Below are 26,707 nucleotides of genomic sequence, written 5' to 3' on the forward strand. Positions count from 1 at the left end.
AGGACCGGTTCCAGGCTCTGCTCTCCGGTGTTGGTGAGGAGGCTGTGCAGCGGGAGCTCGATGGCGCTGTGCCAAAGCAAAAAGTTTTCCAGCTGATTGCCGCAAAAATGGCGGAGAGTGGTTTCAACCAGACCGCGAGCCAGTGTGGCATTAAGCTGAAGAAGCTTAGAGGTGGTTCCAAATTATGGATGTTATTTGTTATTTGCTGTTATTTGCTATTTATGCTTCAGCACGCACTCCGCCCACCCCTGAGGGTTGGGCAGAGTGGGTTGGGCAGTGGGAACGCAAAGCTGACCCCAAAGCGACCCGACCCGTACCGTACCGATACAAAGTGACCCGAACCGTACTGACAGTGGAAACGAGGCAATAGAGATTTTATTAGCTCTTGATAATAGTAATTCTTGTTGGATTATTTCCTGAGAAATTGGAGATCATGGATGTCCATCTCATCCTTTGGACATTATACTTTACTCTTTACTTTACAAATTTCTTTAAGTCCCACTCAAACAGTTCTTGATCAATAAATCTGTTTGCTTGAAAATTGTATAATTTTAGGTTTTTGCCATGAAAAAAGAATATATTCTTAAAAACAGCAAGTATACCTGGCCTACAGAATCTGATTTCATGTTGTTACTGTCATAAACATGTCACATCAGGCATGGTCAAAGTCAAAGTGATCTTTATGTTTAATCAGACCATACAACAAGCAGTGCACAGCTGAGTGAAACTGTGCTTTTTTTCCTCTCCATGTGCTGTTTTTATAAAACATAATATGTAGCATGAATGTAAGTGCACACAAGACAACAACAGGTATGCAAAGATAACAACAAGTAGACAGAGCGTGGCGACAGAGTGAATATTTCGCTGTGAATATAGAGTAGGCAAAGACAAACAGGGGCAAATATATTGCATAAGATACTGCAAATATTGCATAGATAAAATATTGCACATTGTGGGAGATGTAACTATATAACTGGTGATGAAGATAAAGGGCAAGTGATGGCATATAAACAGCAGCATATCAACAGTGATATCAATTGCACAGTGGTGGCATGGGTAGGAGCGCATCAACAGTTCTTTCATCGTTAAAAGGGTCAACAGTCCAGTTTGCCTATGTGTGTACGTATGTGGCACACACAACAGTGCAAGAGAAACATTAGCAACCAGAGACAGACACCTCAACTTGGTTATCCACCATGCTAGTATTATCTTCTCCTATAACTTGTAAGAGTCTCTCTAAGGCTGTCTGATCATACCTTTCTAATTTTGATACACCTCGTATTGAGGGCTGATATTGCCTTTTATATTTTATAGCACATTCAAAACACCATATGAAAATGTTAATAAAGTTTATTTTGAACAGGTTACCTTTCATATCATTTGGACTGTTTAATGATATTATGCACTACAGAAAGAGAAATATTCTAATCCATTCCAATGATTATTTGAAGAATATAATTATAAAAAAAAATGACAATTTCTTCACAAAATCTGAGAAGATTTTGTGTAACCCTATGCATTTCAGGAGGCATATCGCAAACATCTCAAATATAATTACCTCTCTTCAGGAAACGTCATTAGATGGGCTTAGAACGGCATGGTCTGAAGAACTTGGCTCTGAAATTCCTGGATACTTCTGGGAACGTGCTCAGGAAAGAATTAATGGAACATCATCCTGTTACCGGCTTAGCCTGATACAGTTCAAAGTCTTTCATAGAATTTACTACACTACATCTAAACTCTCAAGAATTTACGACGACATTGATGACAGGTGTGAGCGTTGCAATTCTGCTCCAGGAAATATGACCCATATGTTTTGGAATTGCCCTAAGTTAACTGAATTTTGGTCATCTATCTGTAAAATACTAAATGATGCATTTAACACCAAAGTCAAACCGTCTGCAGATATGGCCATCTTTGGAGTGTTGGTTGATGAGCACATGCTACCCATTGACAAGATGAACGCGTTTGCCTTTGCATCTTTGATAGCCCGTAGAAATATAGTTTTACATTGGGAATCCCCTGAACCACCCAAAGTGTCTGTCTGGCTCACTGAATTAATGTTTTTCTTGAAATTAGAGAAAATTAAATACTTTTCTAGAGGCTCAACAAGACAATTTCACAAAAGGTGGGACCCTCTAATTGAGTACGGTACTTTAAAAATCTCAAGACCCTTCCATAAGCCTATGGAGCCCTGAGATATATATTTGATTTTGCCTAATTATTGACATGTACTTGAATATGTAATGCCCCCATTGTCTGTCATTATTATTATTTTTATTACTATTATTGTTTATTTATTTATTTTTCTCAATTTTCTCATCACTGTATGGACACTTTAATTCTTACTAGCATTACTACTATCATTATTACTGTTTTTCCCTTTATTTATTTATTTAATCTATTGCATTGTTCATTTATTTAACTTTGCTATCTATGCTTATATGTGTTTTTTTCCTTTACAGCAGTATATGGGTGTTGTGGGTGGGTGGGTTCTGTTTGTTAAAAAGAAAACAAATCCAATTCAAGATATTGTATTTAAATGAATCTTACTTTGTGCTTTCTTGAATAAAAAATATACTGAAAAAAAAAAAAAAATGACAATTTAATTATTTTTTTCACACAATTGTTGACAAACTGGATATCCTCTGAATCCACGAAATCCTCTGAATCCTCTTGTCATCCACGAAAGACACAGGCATTTGTGGATGATATGTACCAAATAATGATTATACTGTATAATATTTGGCTCGTGCATTCTTAGAATTTTGGTAAAAATTAAGAAGAGGTTTCACCTATGCCTCAACAAAGTTCCATCAAAAACTCCTCTCTAATCTAACGTTAAATAGCGTACGCGTTCACGGGTGTGTACGCGTTCACGCTGTTCCTGTGTCACGAGCCTCATCCGAGCCGTGAGTGGAAGCTGGAGAATTACAACGGACATTAATTACAGAGGACATATAGCTTTGAACGCAGTTTAGTGCGTGATAAAAAAAAAGGGCCAACATTCTGACTTTAGCGCTGGTTGACAAGTGAGACTAGTGAATTATTCTGGACAGCTGTTGATGTATTCTAGTATTTAAATGGTATTGCTAGCCATCTAGCTAGCTGTTTAGCTAGCTTAACGGTGCGTGACTTGAAGTAACTTAACAATTTATCGGACCATAATCTTATCCGCGCTTTTGACTGCATTCATCTAGGAGAAATTCAAAAAGTGGATGCTTTCAAGCTCAGTTAATTGTTACTTTGGGTATTATGTGTCGCTACTTATCCTAGCTAGATAAGGATTGAATTAAATAGCATTAGCTCGCCTTAGCCAGCGGAAACGAGTCAGCTAACGAGGAAAACGTTAATTCATCCTGCTCTTGATTGACTCTCCAGCGTTCAGCGAATCCAGTAAATGCTATCTGCGTTAACCAACTACAGGCATAAAGTGTCTTTATTAACGCAGCAGTCCCTAATAAGGTTGTAACAAACGATTGGAACTGCGAAACAGCTAGCTATTCCTAAACCTCTAGTTGGCCGTCTACCTCCAGTCCAGCGTGAAAGGTTGACCAGCGTCAGTTAGATTTGCGGATAAGGCCGTAGAAGAGAAACCTGCAAAAATGCCTGCTGTGTCGAAAGGAGATGGAATGCGGGGATTGGCTGTTTTCATTTCGGATATCAGAAATTGTAAGTGACTTTATTTAAATCTTCGATTTTTTTCTTCTTCCATTTAATCATGACAACACAAGGTTAGAATACTCATGTTTTGCACACATAAATCACCCTGTAATGACGTGTAATGACAGCAATCGTTAAAAAAAAAAAAAAAAATCCCAGAAGCGTCGAACTCGTATAATGCATCAATACTCAAATGTTGCCAGACGCAATGCCATTTTTTTTTTTCAATCGCCTGGTGCTACAGAATCAAAGCTTTTAAGCAGCGTTAATGCTCGTCGCTTTGGTCATAGTGTTAGTGAATTGTGTCATCAACACAGCGTCATAACCGTTTATAACAGCGGTTCAGGCACGCTGGACTCGGGAGTAGCAACTTCCTCAACAGTTGGCGTCGCTGCTGAGGGAATGACGCCCCGAAACCACAGCCACGAATAGCCACCGAAGAAATTTGATAGAAACTTACAATTTAAAATGCTTTGATAAACATATCTATACAGGTCATTTATCTATACAGACTTTTTTGAAAGTTTTGTAACGTTTATAGTTGTAAATTATTGGGTATTTATGGATCTTACAGATGCTTGTAGAGAAGATATATATATATATATATAATTGAAATGTTAAGAGAATATAAAAATGAGATTAATTAATTATGATTTTTTTATTTACTTAAATCTTTTTTTTAATCTCACCTAAAAATTGCTAAGGAAATCCCTCAACTTGAGGTATTTTTTCATTTCAATTCATTACATTATTGTGACAGATCAAAAGATTGATATATTACAAAAAAAAGTGGCTTTATAGAGTAATTTATTGTTTTTAACAGACTTGAACAGATGCAGTCCTAGCCTAGTTACGCTGTATTTGAGATTAGTCCCAAGTGCTGCTTGGAACTATTTGGAACTGTCGGTCGCAGACTTGCTCATATGCGAGGTGTTCCCCTCCAGTTTAGTCTGGCTAAGACTAAGAGCTTTGCTATGGCTCGCTAAATTGCTAACGTCTTCACTGCTAACGTTAGCTGTGGCTGCACTCCCTACTGGGTGCTTTTCGTTGATGTGGTAGGCTAAACTTGAGCTGCTTTGGTGGTAAGCAAACTCCTTACAAAGAATGCATGTCACTCGACCTTTATCAATGGTGCCGTCGGGGCGTTTTTGAAATGTAAATTTCCCATTCATTGGACCGACAATTTACATTCCTCCTCCATTTTGCCGTCTCCTCTCCGCGACTCACCACTCCTCACCTTGCCCTCCGAACTATAATGGGAGTCTATCAGCTTATGCTAAACAAGCCCAAACACACTCAGTGGGGTTACATGGCACTGTAAAGAATCGGATTAATGGCTAAATTACAATAAAACTGAGTTATTAAGTTCATGTATACACCTTAGTTTGACTAAAAATTGGACCTTATCGGGTTACTCGCAGACCCCAAGACCCGAGATAACTCGGTTGATAGTCGCACTAAACGTACTTGTAGACGGTGAATTGGACTTTGTGTTCTGCGCATGCTTGAGCTTCATCTTGCTCTTCGTTCTCCATCTTTCTCAAATGCCTGAGTTTGTTGTTGGTGGTGGTGGTGAAGCGGTCAACCGGAAGTGGCTCTATTAGCAATATTTGAAATGGGTACAGCGCCACCTATCGTACGTATGTATGAGACGCTTTGTGCCAATGATTCCATTGATTCACCGCCATGTATACTTGGATAATTGCTGTTGCTTAATCCAACTATAGCTATAATCGAATTAATCTCATCATGTAGACCCACTGACTGACAGCCAATCAATGTCAATATGTGTTTTTATTTATTTATATATATATATATATATATATATATATATGTGTGTATATGCAGTTTTTTTCCTTTCATTTCATCACTAGTTACAGCATGCTCTGAGTTTAGATACTCAAACTCTACTTCTGTCCTCTTTAAGGTAAGAGCAAGGAGGCTGAGATCAAACGGATAAATAAAGAGCTGGCCAACATCCGCTCTAAGTTTAAAGGGGACAAGGCTCTGGATGGCTACAGCAAGAAAAAGTATGTCTGCAAGCTTCTCTTCATCTTCCTGCTCGGCCATGACATTGATTTTGGACACATGGAGGCAGTTAACCTTCTAAGCTCCAACAAGTATACAGAGAAGCAGATAGTAAGTCTTTTCCTGGAATTATTTTACTTTGATAACATAACTTTGTGAAATTTAGTAGGCCCTTGCAGAGGGCACATGTACACCAAATATGTAAAAAATTTCAGCTGAGTTCCGTGTTTCTCATTTTGTCATAGTTTGCCATGACTTGGTCATCATTTGCTTTATCTGAACATACTTTTTGCAGTACATGTTATTTACAAGTACAACAAAGCAGCCTAGTCACACTAAACCCCTAGCTACACGACGAGTATTATAACTGTGACATTCATATGGTAAGCTTTTATTCATTCTGATTTGTACACAAGGAAATAGGGTTGACTTGGTGTTTTTTTTTATACATACTATACTTATTTGCCTTTCAGAATGTTATCTGCTATCTTGCTATCTATAATACTGGTATATAAGATGCATATTACTTTGGGCATATATGGTTTTCACACATACTCCTCCTTCAGATTCTTCAAAAAAATGTAAATCAAACCATATCAAAGATAAACTAGAACATTTAATGATTTGTAATGCCTTTTTGTGAACAAGTTTGTTCATCACAAATCTCCAAGTAATTATGAGTGTCTTTTGAGGTACTGTAACATTAGCCTTGTCTCTTGGCATTCTGGAATGTGGAGGCTGAGGTTCGCAGCAAGTTGCAGTAGTTCTGATCAATTGTATTGGCTTGTGTTCTGCTTCAGTGGATTATCCTTGTCATTTTTTTACTTAAAAAAAAAAAATCTGTTAAGATTAGTCACCATGCCAACGCAAAGGTTGTTTACAAATGTGAGCAGCTAATTGAGCTTTCCAAATGTCAACTAATCATGAAAAAGAAGACTCCAAATCCCCAACGACTTGAAGAGTAAATCCCGTTGCTGTCAGACAGAAGCAAGAAGGAGGATAAACGGTCGTCCATTCATTCATGAACTTCTGCTTATCCATAGTGGGGTCATTGGGGCAACGTGTCCAGGAGGGAATACAAGACATCCCTCTCTTAGGTGATGTTCTCTAGCTCCCCCTGGGGGATCCTGAGAAATTCCTAGGCCAGAAGGGATATATAATCCATCCAGCGTGTTCTGGGTTTGCCACAGGGTCTCCTCTCAGTTGGGCGTGCTGAAAACCTACACGGGGAGGCGAGCAGGAGGCATCCTAATCAGATCCACCTCAGCTGACTCCTTTTGGTGCAGAGCTTCTTCCAAATGATCAAGCACCTCAGCCTATTTTTAAACTGAGATTATACACAATGTCATTCTTTCGGTCACGACTCAAATCCCGTGACCATAGCTGAGGGTTGGAACAAAGATGGTTCCGTAAATCTAGCCTTACTCGCGCGATCGTTGCCGCAGGTGTAAATTAAATTCAATCGCCTCAATCGCGTGAGTAAAAAACGAGTGAATAGCTCAAGGGGCTATCCATGGCTGATATAAGTACCATCGCGTCCTTGTACCTGCTGTGGCAGTCCGAGATTCGTCTGAAACGCACACGCCGTCAGTGACATCATCCGGTGGTGCATTCAGCTCGGATAATTTCACCGCCTTCTCCATGAGTTCCGTCTGGATGACGGCCGCCTCCAGCGGTGTTTCGGGCTCGCCAGAACCCAGTTTGGTGGCCTGCTCGGGAGGATCGGTGCCGTGATCTCTCGGCGGGACGCCGGCTGCAGTCGCTCCGCAGCTGGGCTGCGGGTCCGTTTCAGCTGCGGGGCGCCTGTGGTTGGTGTCCTGCCGAGAGATCGCGGCGCCGGTCCTCCCGAGCGGGTCGTCGGGCTTGGTCCTGGTGGGCCTGGGGTGCCGCTGGAGGCGGCCGTCATCCAGACGGAATTCCTGGAGAAGGCAGTGATTTAATTTTTTTTTTTATTTAGTCAGGGACCATGTGCAAAGTACATTGATTACAAAGTAAAGAGATGACCTGCACCAGATTGTAGCTTAGAAGCTAATTTCCATCTGCAGTCCCATCTGCATGTCACAGACACGACTCCATTTCAGCTGCGGAGCGCCTGTCCATCTGTCTCCACGTCACTGTCGTCCAGAATCTCAACGCTGATAGGCTGTCTGGCGCCAATATTTCACCAAAGTTGGATTTTTTGAACTCGCGCGAATTGCATATTTTCACTCGTGCAGCGGCCACCGCATCACCGCACCGCCTCACCGCGCCTCATCGCGCATCCGGCTCGAATCCGCGTCTAATCGCGTCTTCGCATTGACTTTGTATGTAATCGCGTCGCCCGACCGCGTCTGGTGTGAACGCACCGTAAAGCTTCCCCTTTGGGCTCAGCTCCCTCTTCAAAGCAATGGACAGCACTCTCGTTACTGATTAAACCCCATCTGTCCATCTCTTCCTTCAACTTTACATCACTCATGAAAAAAACCTGAGATACTTAAACTCTTCTGCTTGAGGCAAAGAGTCATCCCTGAGCCAGAGGGAGCACTCCACCTTTATCCAGTTGAGAACCAGAGCTTTAGACTAAGCTTGCAATGATTTCCTGTATTCGTCAGAGTTGCTTCCATACCAAGACAGGATGCCGTAGGTGAGAACACACTCTATGCAGCAATGGTAAAAGGATTTCAGGTGATGTTGTGAGAGATTGGCTCTCCTGATGGTGTGCAGAAAGTATAACCGCTGCTGGGCTTTCTTTACTATTGCTGCGGTGTTTGTTGTCCATGATAAGTTTTCTGAGATGTGTATTCCAAAGTATTTGCAGCTAGCCACTCTGTCTACATTCTCTCCGTTGGTGTGTAGGTGTCCTGCTTCTTTCTGTAATTGATGATCAGCTCTTTTGTTTGTTTGTTGAGGCTCAGGTTGTTGTCTGTGCACCACTCTTTCAGCCTTTGTTACCTCCTCTGTAAGCAGACTTATCACTTTGGTGATCAGTCACTTGTGTCATCTGCAAATTTCACTTTGGTGTTGGTATTGTGAGATGGAGCGCAGTCGTGTGTGTAGAGAGAATAAAGAAAAGGGCTCACCACGCAGCCCTGTGGGGCCCCTGTGCTGAGTGTCAGAGTGGGGGAGACATGCTGGCCCTTTCTCACTGCCTGTGGCCTGTTTGTCAGGAAGTCCTTACTCCAAAGGCTGAGGTTGAGCTGTATCCTCAGTTGGGCATCTTGGAGAACAGTCTGCTGGTGAGGATGATATTAAATGCAGAGCTCTAGTCCACAAACCGTGCATAGGTCCCCTGCAGCTCCAGGACGGTGTGGAGGGTCATGGAGATGGCGTCGTCTCTTGACATGTTGGCTCGGATGCAAACCGGTGGGGGTCCAGGGTGGGTGGATGTATTGTACCTTAAAACTAGGATCCACCAAGGTTACAACATCAAGCAGGTCATCTGTTTTCTGGTCAGCATACTTTTCATCCAGGTATGCCATGACATGTCCTTTTGTGAGTTGTGATTCCTCGTCAGAATTTTCAGAATCTGTGTTTTGAAGAGGTGCAGAATTGGCTTCAGGTGTGATACACTCATAACATTCACCAGAGAGTGAATCAGTGAACTCCAGTAGAGGATTCAAGGATTTTTATTTATCGTTGTATTCCTACAACGAAAATTTTTTGGCACTCACAGGGTTCCCGCGGGGTCTTAAAAAGTCTTAAAAGCATTGAATTTATGAATGTGGAAATAATACCTTAAAAAGACTTGAAAAAGTCTTGAGTTTTGATATCTGGGTCTTAAAATTTGTGCAGTAACTTCTCCATATCGCATTCTCCTCAAACGTTTCATTCGTCAACTAGGCTACTATTATTTTGAAAAGCCTAAATAACGTAGCCTAAATGAAGAGTGGCAGAACCAATCATTGAGAACGCAACGCTGCCCCTACCGCTCTGCCCCGGGTCCGATCACATTGCTACAGCACTGACACAGACCACAGCAACAAGCCAAGCAGAAGCGTGAAAAATCAAGGCAAATCTCAGCAGAAAACAAGAAAGTTTAACTCATTTGTTTGCGTTTCCTTGCTTCCCATCTCTTGCTGGGATTATGGGGAAATGTCGTAGAGTTTCACGCCAAGTCCTTCAAGCACATGAATAATATCGAAGCGAAGGATCAAACTCCTTCCATCGCCGGGGTGTTTCAACTGGCCAACGCTAGCCAGTTAGCTATTAATGTATCTGAGCTAGCAGATAACGTTAACCAGCCAACTGCTAGTTCAGCCCCTATAGTTACGACTGTCACCGCAACTAGAGTAGATCTGCGAACAGCTTTTGGGTCCACACCAACCATGAAAGCAGAGGTGTTGTGGACTCTTAACACAATCACCAAACACCATTCATATAATGGAAACGAGGGTAATTCAGAGTTGTTTAAATGCATGTTCCCCGATTCCGACATCGCTGCCACAATTACTTGTGGTCCCGACAAAACGGCGTACATGGCCAAGTTTGGTTTAGCTGTGTATATTAAAGAGGAACTGGTGTCCAAGGTAAACAAATCACCGTTCGTTCTTATGTTCGATGAGATATTCTATGTTCTCATTTTTTTTTGTTGATTTTCATTGTTTATAGTTCTCTCTACTCCCCATATTCCCAGCATGGAATAAGTAGCTAGCTAACATAACCAATGTTAAAAAACAACTTAACTGTGTCAGTTAAACTTTTTTGTAGTCTGCTGAAATTTTCTTTGATTTTTCACACCTCTGTTTGGCTTGTTGTCTGTGTCTGTGCTGTGGTGTTGTAGCGTTTACTACTACTATGCTGCAATGTTTCATCAATGCTTTACACAGTCCACACTTTCATTTGTTTGAGAAATAAATGAACAAATTAAAAAAAAAAAAATGTTTTTCTGTGAAATAGGCCGTGAAATGGGTATTATTTTTTTTTAGAAATGGTCTTAAAAAGGTCTTAAAAAGACTTAAATTTGACTTGAAGAAACCTGTAGGAACCCTGCACTCAAGAAAAACGGACGGACTACAACAATGAATGAAATAAAGTGTTGTGAATAGTGTCGAGTAGTAAACAGTTATAAATATAGTAGAAAAAGACATATACAGTTCTAAAAATGGTGGAGGTAAACATTGACGCAGTCAGTATATGTATTTTAATATTGTACATTTCAGATTGAGGCAGTGATTATTGCACTATTTTTATTGCACTCAAAAAAAAAGTTTAATTCCTTGTTATTGAATTTATTCAGATTTCAGCTTGTTTGTTTAGGGAGAGTAGGAGTGGAGGGTTGATGGAGGCTACAGCTCTGGGGAAAAAGCTGTTCCTCAGTCTGTTTGTCTGGGTTTTGATGGTGTGGTACCTTTTCCCTGATGGCAGTGGGAGTGGCAGTGTCCTGGGTGGCTATTGTCTGTACAGATGGACCGAGTTCTCCTCAGCATGCGCTCAGCATACACAGAGTCTAAGTCTGGGAACTCAGCTCCCACAATCCTCTGTGCAGTCTTCACCAACCGTGCCAGATTCCTCCTGTCCTCTGCTGTGCAGCTGCTGTACCACACTGTACAGCCCTGGCAGAGGATGCTCTGGATAGTGCTCCCGTAGAAGTTGTTGAGGAGCTGTGGGGCCAGACCAGCCTTTCTCAGCTTCCTCTGGAAGAACATCCTCTTCTGGGCCTTTTTCTCCAGATTGGAGGTGTGTAGTGTCCAGTGGGTTGGCCTCATTACGGATAATGATGAGACCTGGTACAGGCAGGAGGTCAAGCATCTGCCGAGGTGGTGTGCTGACAACGATCTAGTCCTCAACACCTCCAAGTCTAAAGAGGTCATCTTTGACTTCAGGAGGACCAAGAGAACGGCACAGCACCCAATCTACATTAGGGGTGAGGAGGTGGAATCAGTCAAATTCCTTGGCACATACATCACACATACATCACCAAGGATCTGACATGGATCTGCAAATTTACTCCACCCACTCCTACAGTGTTGGAGAAGTGGGTGGAGACACAGTCCTGGATGAAGAGGGCCGGACTGAGCACACAGCCCTGTGGAGTGCCAGTGTTCAGGATTACGGTGTCAGATGTCAGCTTCCCCATCCTGACATTCTGTGGTCTGTTGGTCAGGAAGTCCATAATCCATGAACAGAGTGAGCTTGATAGTCCGAGGTTTATGAGTTCGTGGACCAGTTTGTGGACCAGTTTCTGGGGGACTACAGTGTTGAATGCGCTGCTGAAGTCCACAAAGAGCATCCTGAAAGCGTTAGCCTGCTCTAGGTGCTCCAGGGCTGTGTGACGTGCAATGGAGACTGCATCCTCTGTCGATCTGTTCGCCCGGTACGCGAACTGATGGCTGTCCAGGTCTGCAGGGATGCTGATCTTGATGTGTCTTAGCACCATCCTCTCAAAGCACTTCGTGATGACAGGGGTGAGGGCGACTGCACGATAGTCATTGAGGGTTGTGACTGCAGACTTTTTGGGCACAGGAACGATGGTCGTGGTTTTGAGGCAGGTGGGGACTGCAGCTTGTTGTAAGGAGAGGTTGAAAATGTCTGTGAACACGACAGCCAGCTAAACCAGGGTTTCTGGTTTAGAAACACCCTGATGGTTTTGGTGGGCAGTATGGTCTCTGTGCAGAAGTTTATGTAGACCAAGACAGCAGTGGTGTAACCCTCAAGGTCGGACCCCTCCGAGATGACATCCCAGTCTGTGATGTCAAAACAGTGCTGTAAAGATGTAATGGCCTACTCGCTCCATACCTGCTCGTCTTTGTGGTGGGTCTGCTTCTGCACACTACTGGTCTGTAGGATGGCGTCATTAACAGTGAGATATGGTCTGATAGGCCTAGGTGTGGAGCTAGTCCAGCTTTGTAGGCTCCCCTGATGTTTGTGTACACCTGGTCCAAAATGTTATTGTCTCTTGTGGGAAAGTTGATGTTTTTATGGAGCTTGGGCAGCACTGTTTTGAGTTCGGTGTGGTTGAAGTCCCCCGCGACGATCATTACCCCGTCTGGATGGGTATTCAGTAGCCTGACTACGCAGTGTTTCCCACACATAGACTAATTCGTGGCGGTGTGCCACAGATTCAACACCGGCCGCCACATATTGCGTTTCGTTATTATTATTTTTTTTTAACGCTATTTAAAAAAATACTCATTCGTTAAGCTGCATTTCCTTTCCCTGCTCTCCCTCAGTCTCTCTGTCCCTCGCGTCTCTCTCGCATAGCCTACACACACACACACACACACACACACACAGCCCCTCCCCTCCGTGCTTCCCTGGAAGCTTGCTAGCTTCAGCGTCGCGTTAGATTAGCTTTATAGCTCTGGCTCAACCAAAAGAAGACGGCTGGCGAAATTCACAAAAGGTTGGTATCACGTGCACCTTTATAAAATCACACATTAAAAAGTCCTATAAAAATATTTTATATTTTAAATACAATGTTGTCCCGTCCCGACCCATAGCAAACACGCGATTACGCCTTCTTTATAAAGTTAACTAGTCGCAAGTTTGTCGTAAAAAAAAAATAATAATAATGTAGTTGGGTTGTCGAGGTCAAAACACTAGCAGCTGTGAATCAAATAAAGTAGTTTTTTTTTAAACACTGAATGTTTGCTGCTTCAATCCAGATGAGTATTGAAAAATATTTTCCGCGATTGAAAGAGAGAAGTGCGTGTTGAGGATGAGGAGCAGCCTGAACCGGAGGTATCAGTCTGAAACAGCTGAACAGTCCGACCAGTGTAATTAGCTATGTTATTAATTTGTTTACAATGAAGATGTGAAAATCTGCAGATAAGCCGCACCTGTGTCACCCACCGTGACGCAGGTGTCACACATCCTTACGTCCCCCATAATTTTCCTTGATGGAGAAATTATCCAGGTTCTTAACTCCTAATGTGACATATATGTCACATTGCAGATCTCTGACAGTGGGGGGTGGTATTCTGGAAAAAAATTCTGAAATGGGTTCTATGTGGTCTATTTAGTCTGTTATAACCCCCTTAATTTTAATTTAAGTAGAAATGGGTCTGGGTTCTTATGGGTTAATACAATAAAGTTCTGTGTGACCAATTATTAACGAAGGAATTGTTTTGAAGAATTTTTATATTTTACCCCCCGTGGCCCACCACCACACATTGCCTTCACATCTGTGGGAAACACTGCTACGTCATACTCACGATTCTAGTCAGAATGTGAGTCTGATACTGCTCAAAAGAGTTTTGGGTATGGGGCGTGTTTCAACCGAACCAGGAGAAAAAATGCCTCTTCGCTCAATTGGATAGACCTACAACCAATCAGAGCAACGTAGTATGTGACGTAGATTAAGTGACACACACTTGTTGTAGGAAGGATGGCAAAAACATCTTTTCTATCGATAAAAGCCTTTATCGCGTTCCTCTGTTCGTCTTTCAAAATGAATGCAATGTGGAGATCCTGTAGAACAGACTCGATGGCAGAATCTACACACCCTAGCTCTCCAGCGGCAGCCATGTTTGTTTCAAACAAAGTCAAACTAAGCCCTCTTTAGTGACGTAGTCGATAATGTCCCTGTTGATAATCTGTCCATCATCGTATAAAGTGAATGTAGTACACTGTAGTACACTGGCAATCTGATTGGGTTGACCCATTCTTGGTCGGGCATAATGATTTCCCAACTGAGCAGAGCCAGACCGAACTTCCCGACCAAATCTTTTATGGGCGGGGCTAAGTTCGGCTGGCACCAAGGCTAGGTATTCAGCTGGCTGTTCACAGAGCTGTGCAGCTCCTCCAGGGCTAGCTTAGTGTTAAAGCTCTAGCATGGTTGCCCCGTCTGCTAGCGCGAGCGGTGTTGATGACGTCACGATTTCGTGCCGGCTATATATAGTGGCGCAAGTCGATGCGCCAGTAGTTGCAATTTTCTCCGTCACAGAGGTGTCGCTGCTACGTGAAGGTTGCCGCTACTCTACAACCACGAAAGTCGAGAAGAAAACAATGAAGAGCAGGAACACTGCCATGATACTGCTGCAGTATCTGGATCATTTTAATTTTTTAATTCAGTCAATAGAGGTGAAGGTCTGAAGCCCCCATCACCACTTGGAGTCCCTGCCCTCTTCTTTGCCTTTCATGATCTGTCCCGTAGCTTCTTCCACACATTCTTACAGAACTCTCCCTCTTTCCCCAAAGTTCTGCCAATCTCTGTTCACCAGTTTTGGGAGTTTACGTTGGTCCCTGTGCTGTTTCACTGCAGTTTCGTACAGCTGCCTGTACAAACGCACCTCCTCACTGAGCCTGGTCTCAAATTGGTCCATCCGGTTCGTCGTTCTCGGCGCAGCCAAGTTACAAAAATCGACTGGTGCACGACAACGCGCTGCGCCGTCTATTCAAGGCAAGCGCCAGGCCTGATACGTCATTTTGACGTCACGGGCCGCCACCGCCGTGAGCGACGCATCAACTGTAACTCCACCTTTAGCATGTGGTGGGATGTAAACAGCTGTGATGAGGGGCCCCATGCATATCCTCCAGCACTTCTAGGTCTTGCGAGGAGGGAACCAAGTCTTATCTGCACCCAGTACCTGAGAGATGGCTTTGTGTTGCTCCAACACCCTCTCAATCATTTTTTGACGTGAGGGGCTTTTGACAGTCCTGCAGCAATTAGTTCACCTGTATGGTCTTCCGGAAAGTACGCCGTTTGAGCGCATTTGCTTATCAGATTCCAGTCTTTGTCTATGAAGTGGGCAGTGAGGCTCATGTATGGCTCATGTGCGACTGAACCACATATCTGACGTGGTAGCAAAGTGTGCTACATTTTGCAGTTCTTTCTCAACTCTCTCTATACACATTATACATCTGCGGTCTGGAAGAAATGTTTACCCCAGGTAGTTTGTAACGAGGGCCCATAACTTTTAGCATCCACTGGTGTGTTTGTAAAAGTTTGCATTCTCCGTGCTCAAACGAGTGGCGCTGCTTCAGGTGATGAGAAAGATTAGTGGTATTCCCCCTGTTTTTGTCAGAACATGTGCTTGACATATTTTGACGTTTCTTGTCAGACTTAAAAAAAACAAACAAAAAAAACTCCACACCACTGAACTTTTCGTGCCCTTCGTATCAACAATGTCATCAGCAATGTAATCCCTTATGCCTTGGGCTGTGTCTTCCGTCATTTCTTCTAAAGTACTCATTTTCTTTTCTTATACGGCTGCAGCAGCACAAACAAACACGCCACGGCTAGCTGCTGGCATGGCTCTATTCCATCCATGTGTTTGGTTCAGTGTGGCGCAACTCTCGTTGTCATTGGCTATTCCTATTGTCTGTCAAAAGATGGACGAATGTAATCTATCAAAAAGTAAATCAACCATGTTTCATATCTCTATCAAGTTAAAAGGAAGTTATTGAGGACTGTTAAATAAAAGGTGAAAAAAGAAATGACAGAAAAAAGGTGTACAGAAAAAAAAAAAGTTCCAGCAGAACATCGTGAGAAATGTGTGGTGGAGGATGAAAAATATCCCATGCTTTATGGTCACTGATGGAATGACAGAAGCCTGGACAGAGCCAATGTCCTGAACATATATTTCAATAGGCTCAGTCCAGAGTCCTTCCCCTTATTGCTTGTGAGGGACCACGTCAAACCAAGAGAGGAGACAGGAAAATTATTAGAAAATAGGGTTTCTTTATTTAACCCAAAAATACTGAGCTCATAAAAGAGGTCAAAGAAACAAAACTGAACTCAGGCAAAAATGTGAACAAAGTAGCTGTACAAACAAAACATAACTGACCTGAACAAAGAAATGACACACAAGGGTAAATGCTGGCTGATCAGACCAGTAACACACACATTAGGGGTAACTAAACAAAATACAATCACTAACTGCAACAAATACCACATTACAGCCACATTAATAAATAAACTAAGCACCCAAAAATAAGAACAAAGTCTTGCAATTTAAATACAAAAATCACTTAAATAGGAAACTTATTTAACTAAAGAACTCAAAATCTCCTCCACCCTCCAGCAGGAACTGGTGGTTCAGTCCAATCAGTGTTTGCCTGCTCAGCTCGTCAGGCAACTCCCACAGAACAGGTAAATACCAGTAAAAGAAACAGAATTAAACAAACAGAAACCACAGGTTGAGAAAGAATACATAAGTAACTAAATGTGCGCGCTTACAAATAGAACAAATGTATTTAACCCAAACAATAAACATTTTATTGGAACTAAAGTGATGAAAGTGATGTGTAAAAGAATACTACATAAGAGAGTTGCTGACTAGAGTGTGGCCATGGGTTTGGCCATCACACACCCCCCCACTTCTTTGTCTTCACTCTAGTATCGAGAAAGGTAATCAGCAGTGGCGTTGTCTTTACCAGGGATGTACTGAACCTTGAACCGATATGGCTGCAGTGCGAGATACCATCTAGTAATCCTACCGTTAGTGTCCCTCATTCTTTCTAGCCACTGCAGGGCTCTATGATCAGTTTGAAGAAAAAACTCTCTCCCAAGCAAATAATACTTGAATGAGTCAAGGGCCCACTTAATGGCCAAGGCTTCCTTCTCTACAGTTGCATAACGCCTCTCCCTTGGTAACAGCTTTCGGCTGATATAGGCGACTGGATGTCGGTTCTCTGGTGGTCCCTGCAGAAGCACTGCACCCAGACCCCTATCTGAAGCGTCAGTTTGCAACAGAAAATCCTTTGTAAAATCTGGTGAGTGCAACACTGGATTCTTACTCAGGGATTGTCTAATATCCTTGACAGCTGCAATGGCATTTGCTGTCCACTGGAGTTTGTTGGGACATCTTGAGCCTGTCATATCTGTTAGGGGTGCTGCTCTAGCTGAAAAGTTGGGGATAAATCTATGATAGAATGCAGCCATGCCGAGAAAGGATCGCAGCTGTTTCCTGGTTTGTGGAAGAGGACATGACACTATTGCATCAATTTTACCAACTTGTGGTTTAATTGTGCCCCCTCCAATGGTAAAACCAAGATACTGTATTTCTGTCCTGGCAAGAGCACATTTTGCTGGGTTGATAGTAAGGCCCACGGAATGCAACCGATCCAGGACCTCCCTTAGATGATCTACATGCTCCTCCCAAGTTTCACTGAAAATAACAATGTCATCAAGGTATGCACAGGTGAATGCCGAGAGCCCACGGAGAACCTGATCCATTAGTCTTTGAAATGTTGCTGGGGCCCCATGCAGACCAAATGGCAGGACAGTGAACTCAAATAATCCCCAAGGAGTACGGAATGCCGTCAGCTCCTGGGCCTGTTTAGTGAGGGGCACCTGCCAGTAGCCCTTAGACAAATCAATAGTTGTCAAATATTTTGCTTTCCCCAGGTTCTCAATGAGATCCTCTATACGTGGCATCGGGTAAGAGTCAAACTTTGAAATAGCATTGAGGTACCTGAAATCAATGCAAAATCGTATTGTGCCATCCTTTTTTGGAACCAACACAACAGGATTACACCACTCACTTGTTGAAGGTTGAACAATTCCTAAGGACAGCATGAGGTCAACCTCTTTCTTTAGCTTCTCCCGGAATCGTTCTGGTATCCTGTAACTCATACGCTTTGCAACAGCATCAGGCTTTAAAACAATGTTGTGCTCTACCAGAGTGGTACGACCTGGACACTCTTGAAATAAATTTGTATTAATCAGAGGCCTTATCTGAGACTGTTGTTCACTGGTAAGATGACTTAAATCCAGGACAGAGGCTGTTACTGAAGGAATATAATCATTAACTTCCTCCTCCTCATCCACCCTGTGAATAAGCAACACCTCCGAGTCATTTCCAGTACGTGGAACCCACTCCTTAAGGAGGTTAACATGGAGCACTCGGCTCCCACGCTGGAGACCTGGTGTGGAAACTTGGTACGTAGTAGGTCCAAGTTTCTTTAAAACTTCAAAAGGCCCCTGCCACTTTGCAAGCAACTTGCTGTCAGAAGTTGGCAACATAACCAAAACCTTCTGGCCAGGGACAAAACTTCTATGGCGAGCTTTTTTGTCAAACCAAGCCTTTTGATTTTGCTGTGCAGCTGCCATATGACTCTGAGCCAGTTCACTCATCTGCTGTAACTTATCCCTCATTTGCACAACATATGAGACAACATTAACATCTCCCTCCTCACGTGGCTCTCCTTCCCATGAGTTCCTCAACAAGGTCAGAGGACCCCTCACCTCATGGCCGTAAAGGAGCTCGAATGGCGAGAACCCAGTCGAAGCCTGAGGAACTTCTCTATAGGCAAAAAGTAGGTATGGCAGCCACTGATCCCAATCAGATCCTGTATCATTAACAAACTTACGGAGCATTTGTTTCAGAGTTTGATTAAACCGCTCCGTCAGTCCATCTGTCTGGGGATGATAGGGAGTTGTCCGCATGCTCCTGATGCCCAACAGCTTGTAAACCTGTTTCAACAACTTTGACATAAAGTTAGTACCCTGGTCAGTCAAAATTTCTTGTGGAAATCCAATCCTTGAAAAAAATTGAATCAGTGAAGAAGCCACAGGTTTTGCCTTAACAGTTTTTAATGGAAAGACTTCAGGATACCTTGTGGCATAGTCTGTAATGACCAACATAAAGCGATTTCCAGCTTTACTCTTTTCCACAGGGCCAACTATGTCCATGCCAAGACGTTGGAATGGTGTGCCAATGATTGGGAGAGGGTGAAGTGGTGCTTTAATTGGCACTCTAATTGAAGTTTTCTGACACTGAGGGCAGCTTCTGCAAAACCGAGCAACATCTGAACATAGACCAGGCCAGAAAAAATATCGCTTAATGCGAGCAGTGGTCTTATACTTCCCAAGGTGGCCAGCCCAGGGAATAGAGTGTCCCAAAGTAAGCACTGCTTCACGAGCCACTTTAGGGACCATTAACTGCTTAACCTGGCGATGTTGGTGGTATAAAATGCCATCTTGCAGAATATACTGCTCTTTATTTGTGTCAGAATCTGCAAAAGGTTTCTCCTTAGCCCTCAAAAGTATGGCAGACAAAGTTGGATCATCCTGCTGCAGTTGTCTAATGTTCATGGGTATTTGAAAACCCAAAGGCAAATCTGGAGCACCCTCACTTGAGGGCTTGCTAGTTGCATGTTGAAATTTTTCACGCCTTCTTTGACTGCGTGGCTTCCGAGACTTTCCCGGTTCTGTCTCTAGCTCAGCCTCAAAGAAGGGTAAAGCACTAAGTGTTGCATAATGTTCATCCTGATTTTTAGCTTGAGCCCTTGTTACAGCCACATTGCAGCTCTGCACTTCCGTTAATAAATCATAGAGAACTGGCAGATCATCCCCAAGAACAACCGGATAGGGTAGGTTATCAGCTAACCCAACCTTTAACAAATAGGAAGACCCCTGCACCTCAATAAACAGATCAGCAGTGGGGTACAATCTTTCATCCCCATGTACACAGCAAACAGATATTGTTTCAGAGGGACATACATAGCCAGTTGGTACATATTTCCTGTGCACCAGAGTTTGTGTACTACCAGTGTCTATTAAAGCATCCAATTCTTGTTCATAAATCTTCACCTGGGTGACTTTATTTGACTGCTTCATCTCAGATTTAATATCCACATTCTGATGAGGCACTGAACACATCTGAGAGTACTTGCTTTGATTCCTGGGACACACAGGCTTAGTGTGGCCTTCCTGTCCACAGAGGTAACACACAGGTGGTCTTTTACCTGACTTGAAGGTGTTTGCAGACTGGTTTTCCCTTGAAAAGAGCTTGCCCACACTTATTGCTGACCTCTGATGATGTGGAGAGGCCTGTGGTCGACGTGAGTCTCTAGCAGCCTTCCATGCACTGTTGCTCCATGGCTGACTCCTTCGGGCAGCGACAAATACATCTGCCAGTGTGGCAGCTTCTGCAGCAGTCTTTGGATTGTGCTCCTTGATCCAGACCTGAAGCTCAGGACACAGCAGTCTCAAAAATTGTTCCAAAATGATCAGCTCACCAACTTCCCTCACAGTTTTATTTTTAGGTTGAATCCATTTCTCATAAAGTTCTTTCAGCCTTACATATAATTCCTTTGGACTCTCATCAGTAGCATCAAGAGAGCGGAATCTTTGCCTATAAGTTTCTGGGTTTACATCATATTTTTGCAAAATGGCAGCTTTTACCTTCACATAATCCAGGGAATCATCCACATCCATGTTCACATAAGCACTTCGGGCCTTACCAGTCAGAAGAGGTATTAGATGAAAAATCCAGTCTGACTTGGACCAGTGACAAGCAGCTGCAATTCTCTCAAAGGTGGTCAGGAAATGTTCAATATCATCTTCAACAGTTAATTTTTCCAATCTAGGATGATGAATATGCCCAGACTGACCTGTTAGACTGGAAGCTGAGTCAACCCCAGGTTGAGAAGTTACTTGAGTCTGGTAATCAGTTGAATTTCCAACCAGCCCCGAATCATTTGATGTAGGCTCATGGACAGGAGCTGTCCTGGCATGTACTTCCATCTGCAAAAGCCGAAACTGGTGTTGTAAACTCTTGAAGCGCTGTTCTTGTTGTGCAGATTCCTCTCTCTGCTTTTTATCCTGAACTTCCTGCTGTCCCATGAAGGTCTGAAGGATTCCTGCAATATCAAGCAAAGTTGGCTCCCTGATATCTTCACCCTCAGTTTCTTCTGGCATGACTGAAGCTCCTCCCTCCGTCTCTGGCTGCTGCAAGGCCTCTTTGGTCTCCACTCTATTTCCTTTCCTCGGTCACACACCATTCTGCATGGCTCAAAAGATTTGTTGGGGGAGTAACAAACAGAAAAAAAAAAACCTGTCTCCTCAACTCAAGATCCCACTTCTGACACCATATGTGAGGGACCACGTCAAACCAAGAGAGGAGACAGGAAAATTATTAGAAAATAGGGTTTCTTTATTTAACCCAAAAATACTGAGCTCATAAAAGAGGTCAAAGAAACAAAACTGAACTCAGGCAAAAATGTGAACAAAGTAGCTGTACAAACAAAACATAACTGACCTGAACAAAGAAATGACACACAAGGGTAAATGCTGGCTGATCAGACCAGTAACACACACATTAGGGGTAACTAAACAAAATACAATCACTAACTGCAACAAATACCACATTACAGCCACATTAATAAATAAACTAAGCACCCAAAAATAAGAACAAAGTCTTGCAATTTAAATACAAAAATCACTTAAATAGGAAACTTATTTAACTAAAGAACTCAAAATCTCCTCCACCCTCCAGCAGGAACTGGTGGTTCAGTCCAATCAGTGTTTGCCTGCTCAGCTCGTCAGGCAACTCCCACAGAACAGGTAAATACCAGTAAAAGAAACAGAATTAAACAAACAGAAACCACAGGTTGAGAAAGAATACATAAGTAACTAAATGTGCGCGCTTACAAATAGAACAAATGTATTTAACCCAAACAATAAACATTTTATTGGAACTAAAGTGATGAAAGTGATGTGTAAAAGAATACTACATAAGAGAGTTGCTGACTAGAGTGTGGCCATGGGTTTGGCCATCACATTGCTCCTTGTGTTGTTTATCTTGTTGCCAGTAATCTCTAGGATCACTGCAGCTGTGGTTTACATCAGCTTATTGATCTCTTTGGGGGTCCCAGTTTGGTATAGTATGTTGTACTACATTCACTAGGAGACTTTCAGAAGGTACTGCGACACAGCGATGGCTGATCGTAGATGTTGCACGTCTCAATGAATTGATATGCAATCTTGTGTTGTATTGTATTGAGTTTGTATTCTATATTAATAATATTCTATTTTGTTATTACTAAGGGCCTGAGCATTTATTCTGCTTTTGAGCAATTGTCTCCAATACAAATGTATTAAATTACCCTATTTAAATCTTTAAATGCCGTTTTCTCAAAATAAATTTTTTTTTTTGTATTTTTCCAGTTTAAATATCTCAGCCTAATGTAGAACCTATTCACACCAAACTTTCCAGTTATACACTTACCGTATTTTCCGCACTATAGAGCGCACTGGATTATAAAGCGCACTGTCAATGAATGGTCTATCTTCGATCTTTTTTCATATATAAAGCGCACCGGACTATAAGGCGCATTAAGCGAAACAAAACAGTCAGTCAGTCAGTCAAACTTTATTAAAATTATTCACAATAACTCCCAACCTTGATCAGTTGTAACATGTAAAAAAAAAAAGTCTGATACCGCTAAATCAAACCATAGCGTATTCACAAGAACTCTCAAAATTGTTCAGTTATAACACGTAAAATAGAACACAATACACACACTTTTTCAGTTCATTCCTCGTCCACAAATCCCTCAAATTCTTCATCTTCAGTGTCCGAGTTAAACAGTTGGGCGATTACGGCATCCAGCATGCCCGGATCCCTCTTGTCATTATCAGAGTCGGTGTCGTTGCTGTTACCTGGCAGTTCAGTGATGATTCCGGCCTTCGTGAAAGCTCGGACCACAGTTGAGACTGATACCTTAGCCCAGGCATCCACGATCCATTGGCAGATAGTAGCGTAAGTCGCCCAGCGCTGTCTCCCTCCCTTGGTGAATGTGTGTTCGCCTTCTGTCATCCACTGCTCCCACGCAGCTCGCAGTTTAACTTTGAACGCCCTGTTGACACTGATATTCATGTCCCGTGCTAACGCTGTTGCCTTCAGTCGAATAGAGACTGTAGAGACGCTTCTACCCGCTGCTCTCTGTTCAATAACCCACTGTTCAATTTTGTCCTCCAACTATGGCCATCTCGCTTTGTTCCTGCGGAAACTCTGTGTGGTCTTCTTTACCTGGCACAGGTCATCTTCTTGCTTCCTCCACTTCCGTACCATTGATTCATAAATATTGAATTCTCTCGCAGCTGCTCTATTCCCATGTTCTACTGCGTGACTGATAGTGTGATGTATTGGTACTTCATGTCGTGTCCACCACACCACTAGGGGTGCCCTCGTACCTCCTATATGTATTGTGACTGAAGTAGAATAAACCAGGGTTTAAATACCAAGCTCAGATGCCGGTCATGTTTGTGTAGCTCATATCTTTGGCAAGATATTATAAATTGGCGACGAGAAAAGTAACCCACTGATGTCATCTTCTGATGGAGAAAACTCGACATTAACAAGGGAGGGAGGAGAATCCCAGGAGAACCGGATCGTGGAACAAGCCGAACCCCCTCGAGATACACAGGCACGGGCAGTGCCACCGCCAGTGAGAATGGCTACGCTTTTGGGACACATTGATACTTACGACGAATCATCGGAACAATGGTCGACTTATGTCGAAAGGTTTGAACATTTTATTGAAGCCAATGATGTTCCCACTGCAAAGAAGGCGGCAGTATTCTTAAGTGTCATGGGGGCAACTACATATGGTCTGCTGCGCAGCTTATTGGCCCCGGATAAACCTGGCAGTAAAACGTACAAAGATTTAGTGGACACCCTGGATGGTCATTTCTCCCCCAAGCCCATTGTAATTGCGGAGAGATTCCGATTTCACAAACGCAATCAGGAAGAGGGTGAGTCCATAGCACAATATGTGGCCATGTTGAAAAAGTTATCAGAGCATTGTGATTTTGGAGCACATTTGCAAGATGCTCTGCGCGATAGACTCGTTTGTGGGCTCAATAATGAGGCTATTCAAAGGAAACTCCTGACGGAGGAAAAACTTGATTTTAAGAAAGCAGTCGAGATGGCATTGGCAATGGAAGCGGTGGCAAGGGAATCACTACATTTGAAAAGCTCATTGAAAGTGTATGCTGTGTCCGCGTCTTCACCACAGGGGGGCGATAAATGTTTTCGATGTGGCAAGAATCACCATGAACGTGACTGCTATTTCAGGGAGCAGCGATGCCACAATGCAATAAAAAGGGCCACATAGCTCGTGTGTGTAGAAGTAAAAGGAGTGAAACAAGACAGGCAAAGTCAAAAAAAAAAATACAAAGATGCAAACAAAGGCAAAATTTATAAAGTGGCAGCTGCAAATTCATCAGATGAGAAGGAGTCATCAGCAGGTTCAGACTCTGATTTCACTCTGCACAAGGTGTCTGCATTGAACACAGAACAACAAGTGAAGGCAGTGAAGACAGGACATGCAGCTTCATCAGTAATTATGATTAAGCCAAAAATTGAAGGGCAGTCAGTGGATATGGAGCTAGATACGGGGGCCGCTGTATCCTTGATCTCCAGTGAGCTGTACAAGGACAAATTTGCACATTTACGCTTACGCAAGACAGATGTTGTTCTGAAAACATACACAGGGGAGTTACTACAGCCCGAGGGAAGGCTGAAGGTGTGGGTTAAGTTGAACAAGCAGAAGGTTAGGGTGCCTTTATATGTGATAAAAGGAGAGGCCCCTCCACTGTTCGGCCGTGAATGGCTATGGAACATTAATATAGACTGGAGTGAAATCAAGACAGTGCGAACAGGAAATAGGGCAAGTGGTGAAACTCTTGAGAGTGTCCTAAACCGCCACACTGAAGTGTTTAGCCAGGAATTGGGGACACTGAAAGGATTTGAAACTTCACTGACGCTGAGGTCAGACCAGCAGCCAAAGTTCTGCCAAGCTCGGGTGGTACCGTATGCGCTGAGACCCAAAGTCGAAGCTGAAATAGAGCGCCTTCTCCAGCAAGGGGTTATCTCCCCGGTTCAGTTCAGCGACTGGGCAACCCCCATAGTCCCTGTTATGAAGAAAAACGTAGTGTGAGGATATGTGGAGATTTTAAGGTGACTGTAAATCCAGCTCTGTGCGCTGAACACTACCCAATACCTCATATTGAGGATTTGTTTGCGTCTTTGTCTGGAGGACATCGTTTTAACAAACTGGACCTTTCACAGTCCTACCTTCAGGTACCGGTTAAAACAGATTCTAGGAAATACCTTACTATCACCACCCACAAGGGCATGTTCTGCTACAATCGGTTACCATTTGGAATTACCTCCGCGCCCTCCATATTCCAGAGAATTATGGACCAAGTGCTCCAAGGGCTGCCTAATGTACATTGTTTTCTGGATGACATCCTCATCACAGGCCAAGATGATGCGCACCACCTGAGAAATCTCGAAGCCGTACTGAGTCGTCTTGACAAATATAGGCTCAGTCCAAAAAGAGAAATGTGAGTTCTTCAGGAGCTCGCTGGAGTACTTGGGGCAAATGATAGATTCTGTAGGGCTCCACAAGTCTGATGACAAGATCAAAGCCATCGTGGGGCCGTGCCAACCAATACGACCCAGTTGCGCTCTTTCCTTTGGCTCATCAACTATTACGCACGCTTCGTCCCGAACATGTCGACCCTGTTACACCCTTTGAATGCGTTGCTACATAAGGGGGTGAAATGGGAATGGTCCGGGAAATGTGACGAAGCTTTCCAAAAAGCGAAGGAACAGCTTTCCAGCAAAAGCGTACTGACACATTACAATCCCAGACTGCCAGTTATACTTGCCTGTGATGCCTCGCCCTATGGGGTGGGGGCAGTCATCTCGCATCGACTACCAAATGGGGAAGAACGACCCATAGCCTTTGCTTCACGGACGCTTAGCAAGGCAGAGCAGAATTATGCTCAAATTGAGCGAGAGGCATTAGGAATAATATTTGGGGTCAGACGTTTTCATTCATACCTCTATGGTCGTCATTTCACCCTACTAACTGATCACCGGCCTTTGACAACGATCTTGAGCCCTAGCAAAGCGACACCGTCCATGGCGGCTGCAAGACTACAGCGTTGGGCACTCATATTGGCAGCGCACGATTATACAATAAGGTATAGATGCGCCGCTGACCATGGCAACGCAGACGGTCTCTCGCGTCTGCCTCTGCCAGTGCCACACAAAGAAAAACAAGGAACAGTTGACGCATTTCTGATAAAACACATTGAGAGTTTTCCAATCCTTTGCAGTGAGGTGAAAAGAGAAACCAAAGCAGACGCCACGCTCTCACAGGTGATCGAGATGGCGTCAACCGGTCGTTTTCCATCAGCCAAGGATGCAGACAGGAGTCTGGTCCCATACATCATACGGAAAGATGAATTCTCCGTACTTCAAGGCTGCTTAATGTGGGGAAATCGAGTTGTAGACCCACCCAAACTACGTCAGCATGTCCTAGATGAACTCCACGCCGGACACCCAGGCGTGGT

The 26,707-nt window shown here is 43.3% G+C and overlaps 1 protein-coding gene across 3 annotated transcripts in view; it reads left to right on the forward strand.

Moving 5' to 3' along the window:
* The first annotated feature begins 2,876 nt into the window (after positions 1 to 2,876).
* The window catches only part of ap2a1 (adaptor related protein complex 2 subunit alpha 1), a 62,962-nt gene continuing 39,131 nt past the window's right edge, over positions 2,877 to 26,707 (forward strand). For all 3 annotated transcript variants that reach the window (XM_075453866.1, XM_075453867.1, XM_075453868.1), the window contains exons 1-2: positions 2,877 to 3,672; positions 5,591 to 5,802. In XM_075453866.1, coding sequence (XP_075309981.1) covers positions 3,606 to 3,672; positions 5,591 to 5,802 — 279 coding nt within the window. In that variant the 5' untranslated portion in view covers positions 2,877 to 3,605. The remainder of the gene's footprint in view (positions 3,673 to 5,590; positions 5,803 to 26,707) is intronic.

This window comes from Odontesthes bonariensis, chromosome 21 (assembly GCF_027942865.1).
Source record: "Odontesthes bonariensis isolate fOdoBon6 chromosome 21, fOdoBon6.hap1, whole genome shotgun sequence".
NCBI classification, from domain to species: Eukaryota; Metazoa; Chordata; class Actinopteri; order Atheriniformes; family Atherinopsidae; genus Odontesthes; species Odontesthes bonariensis.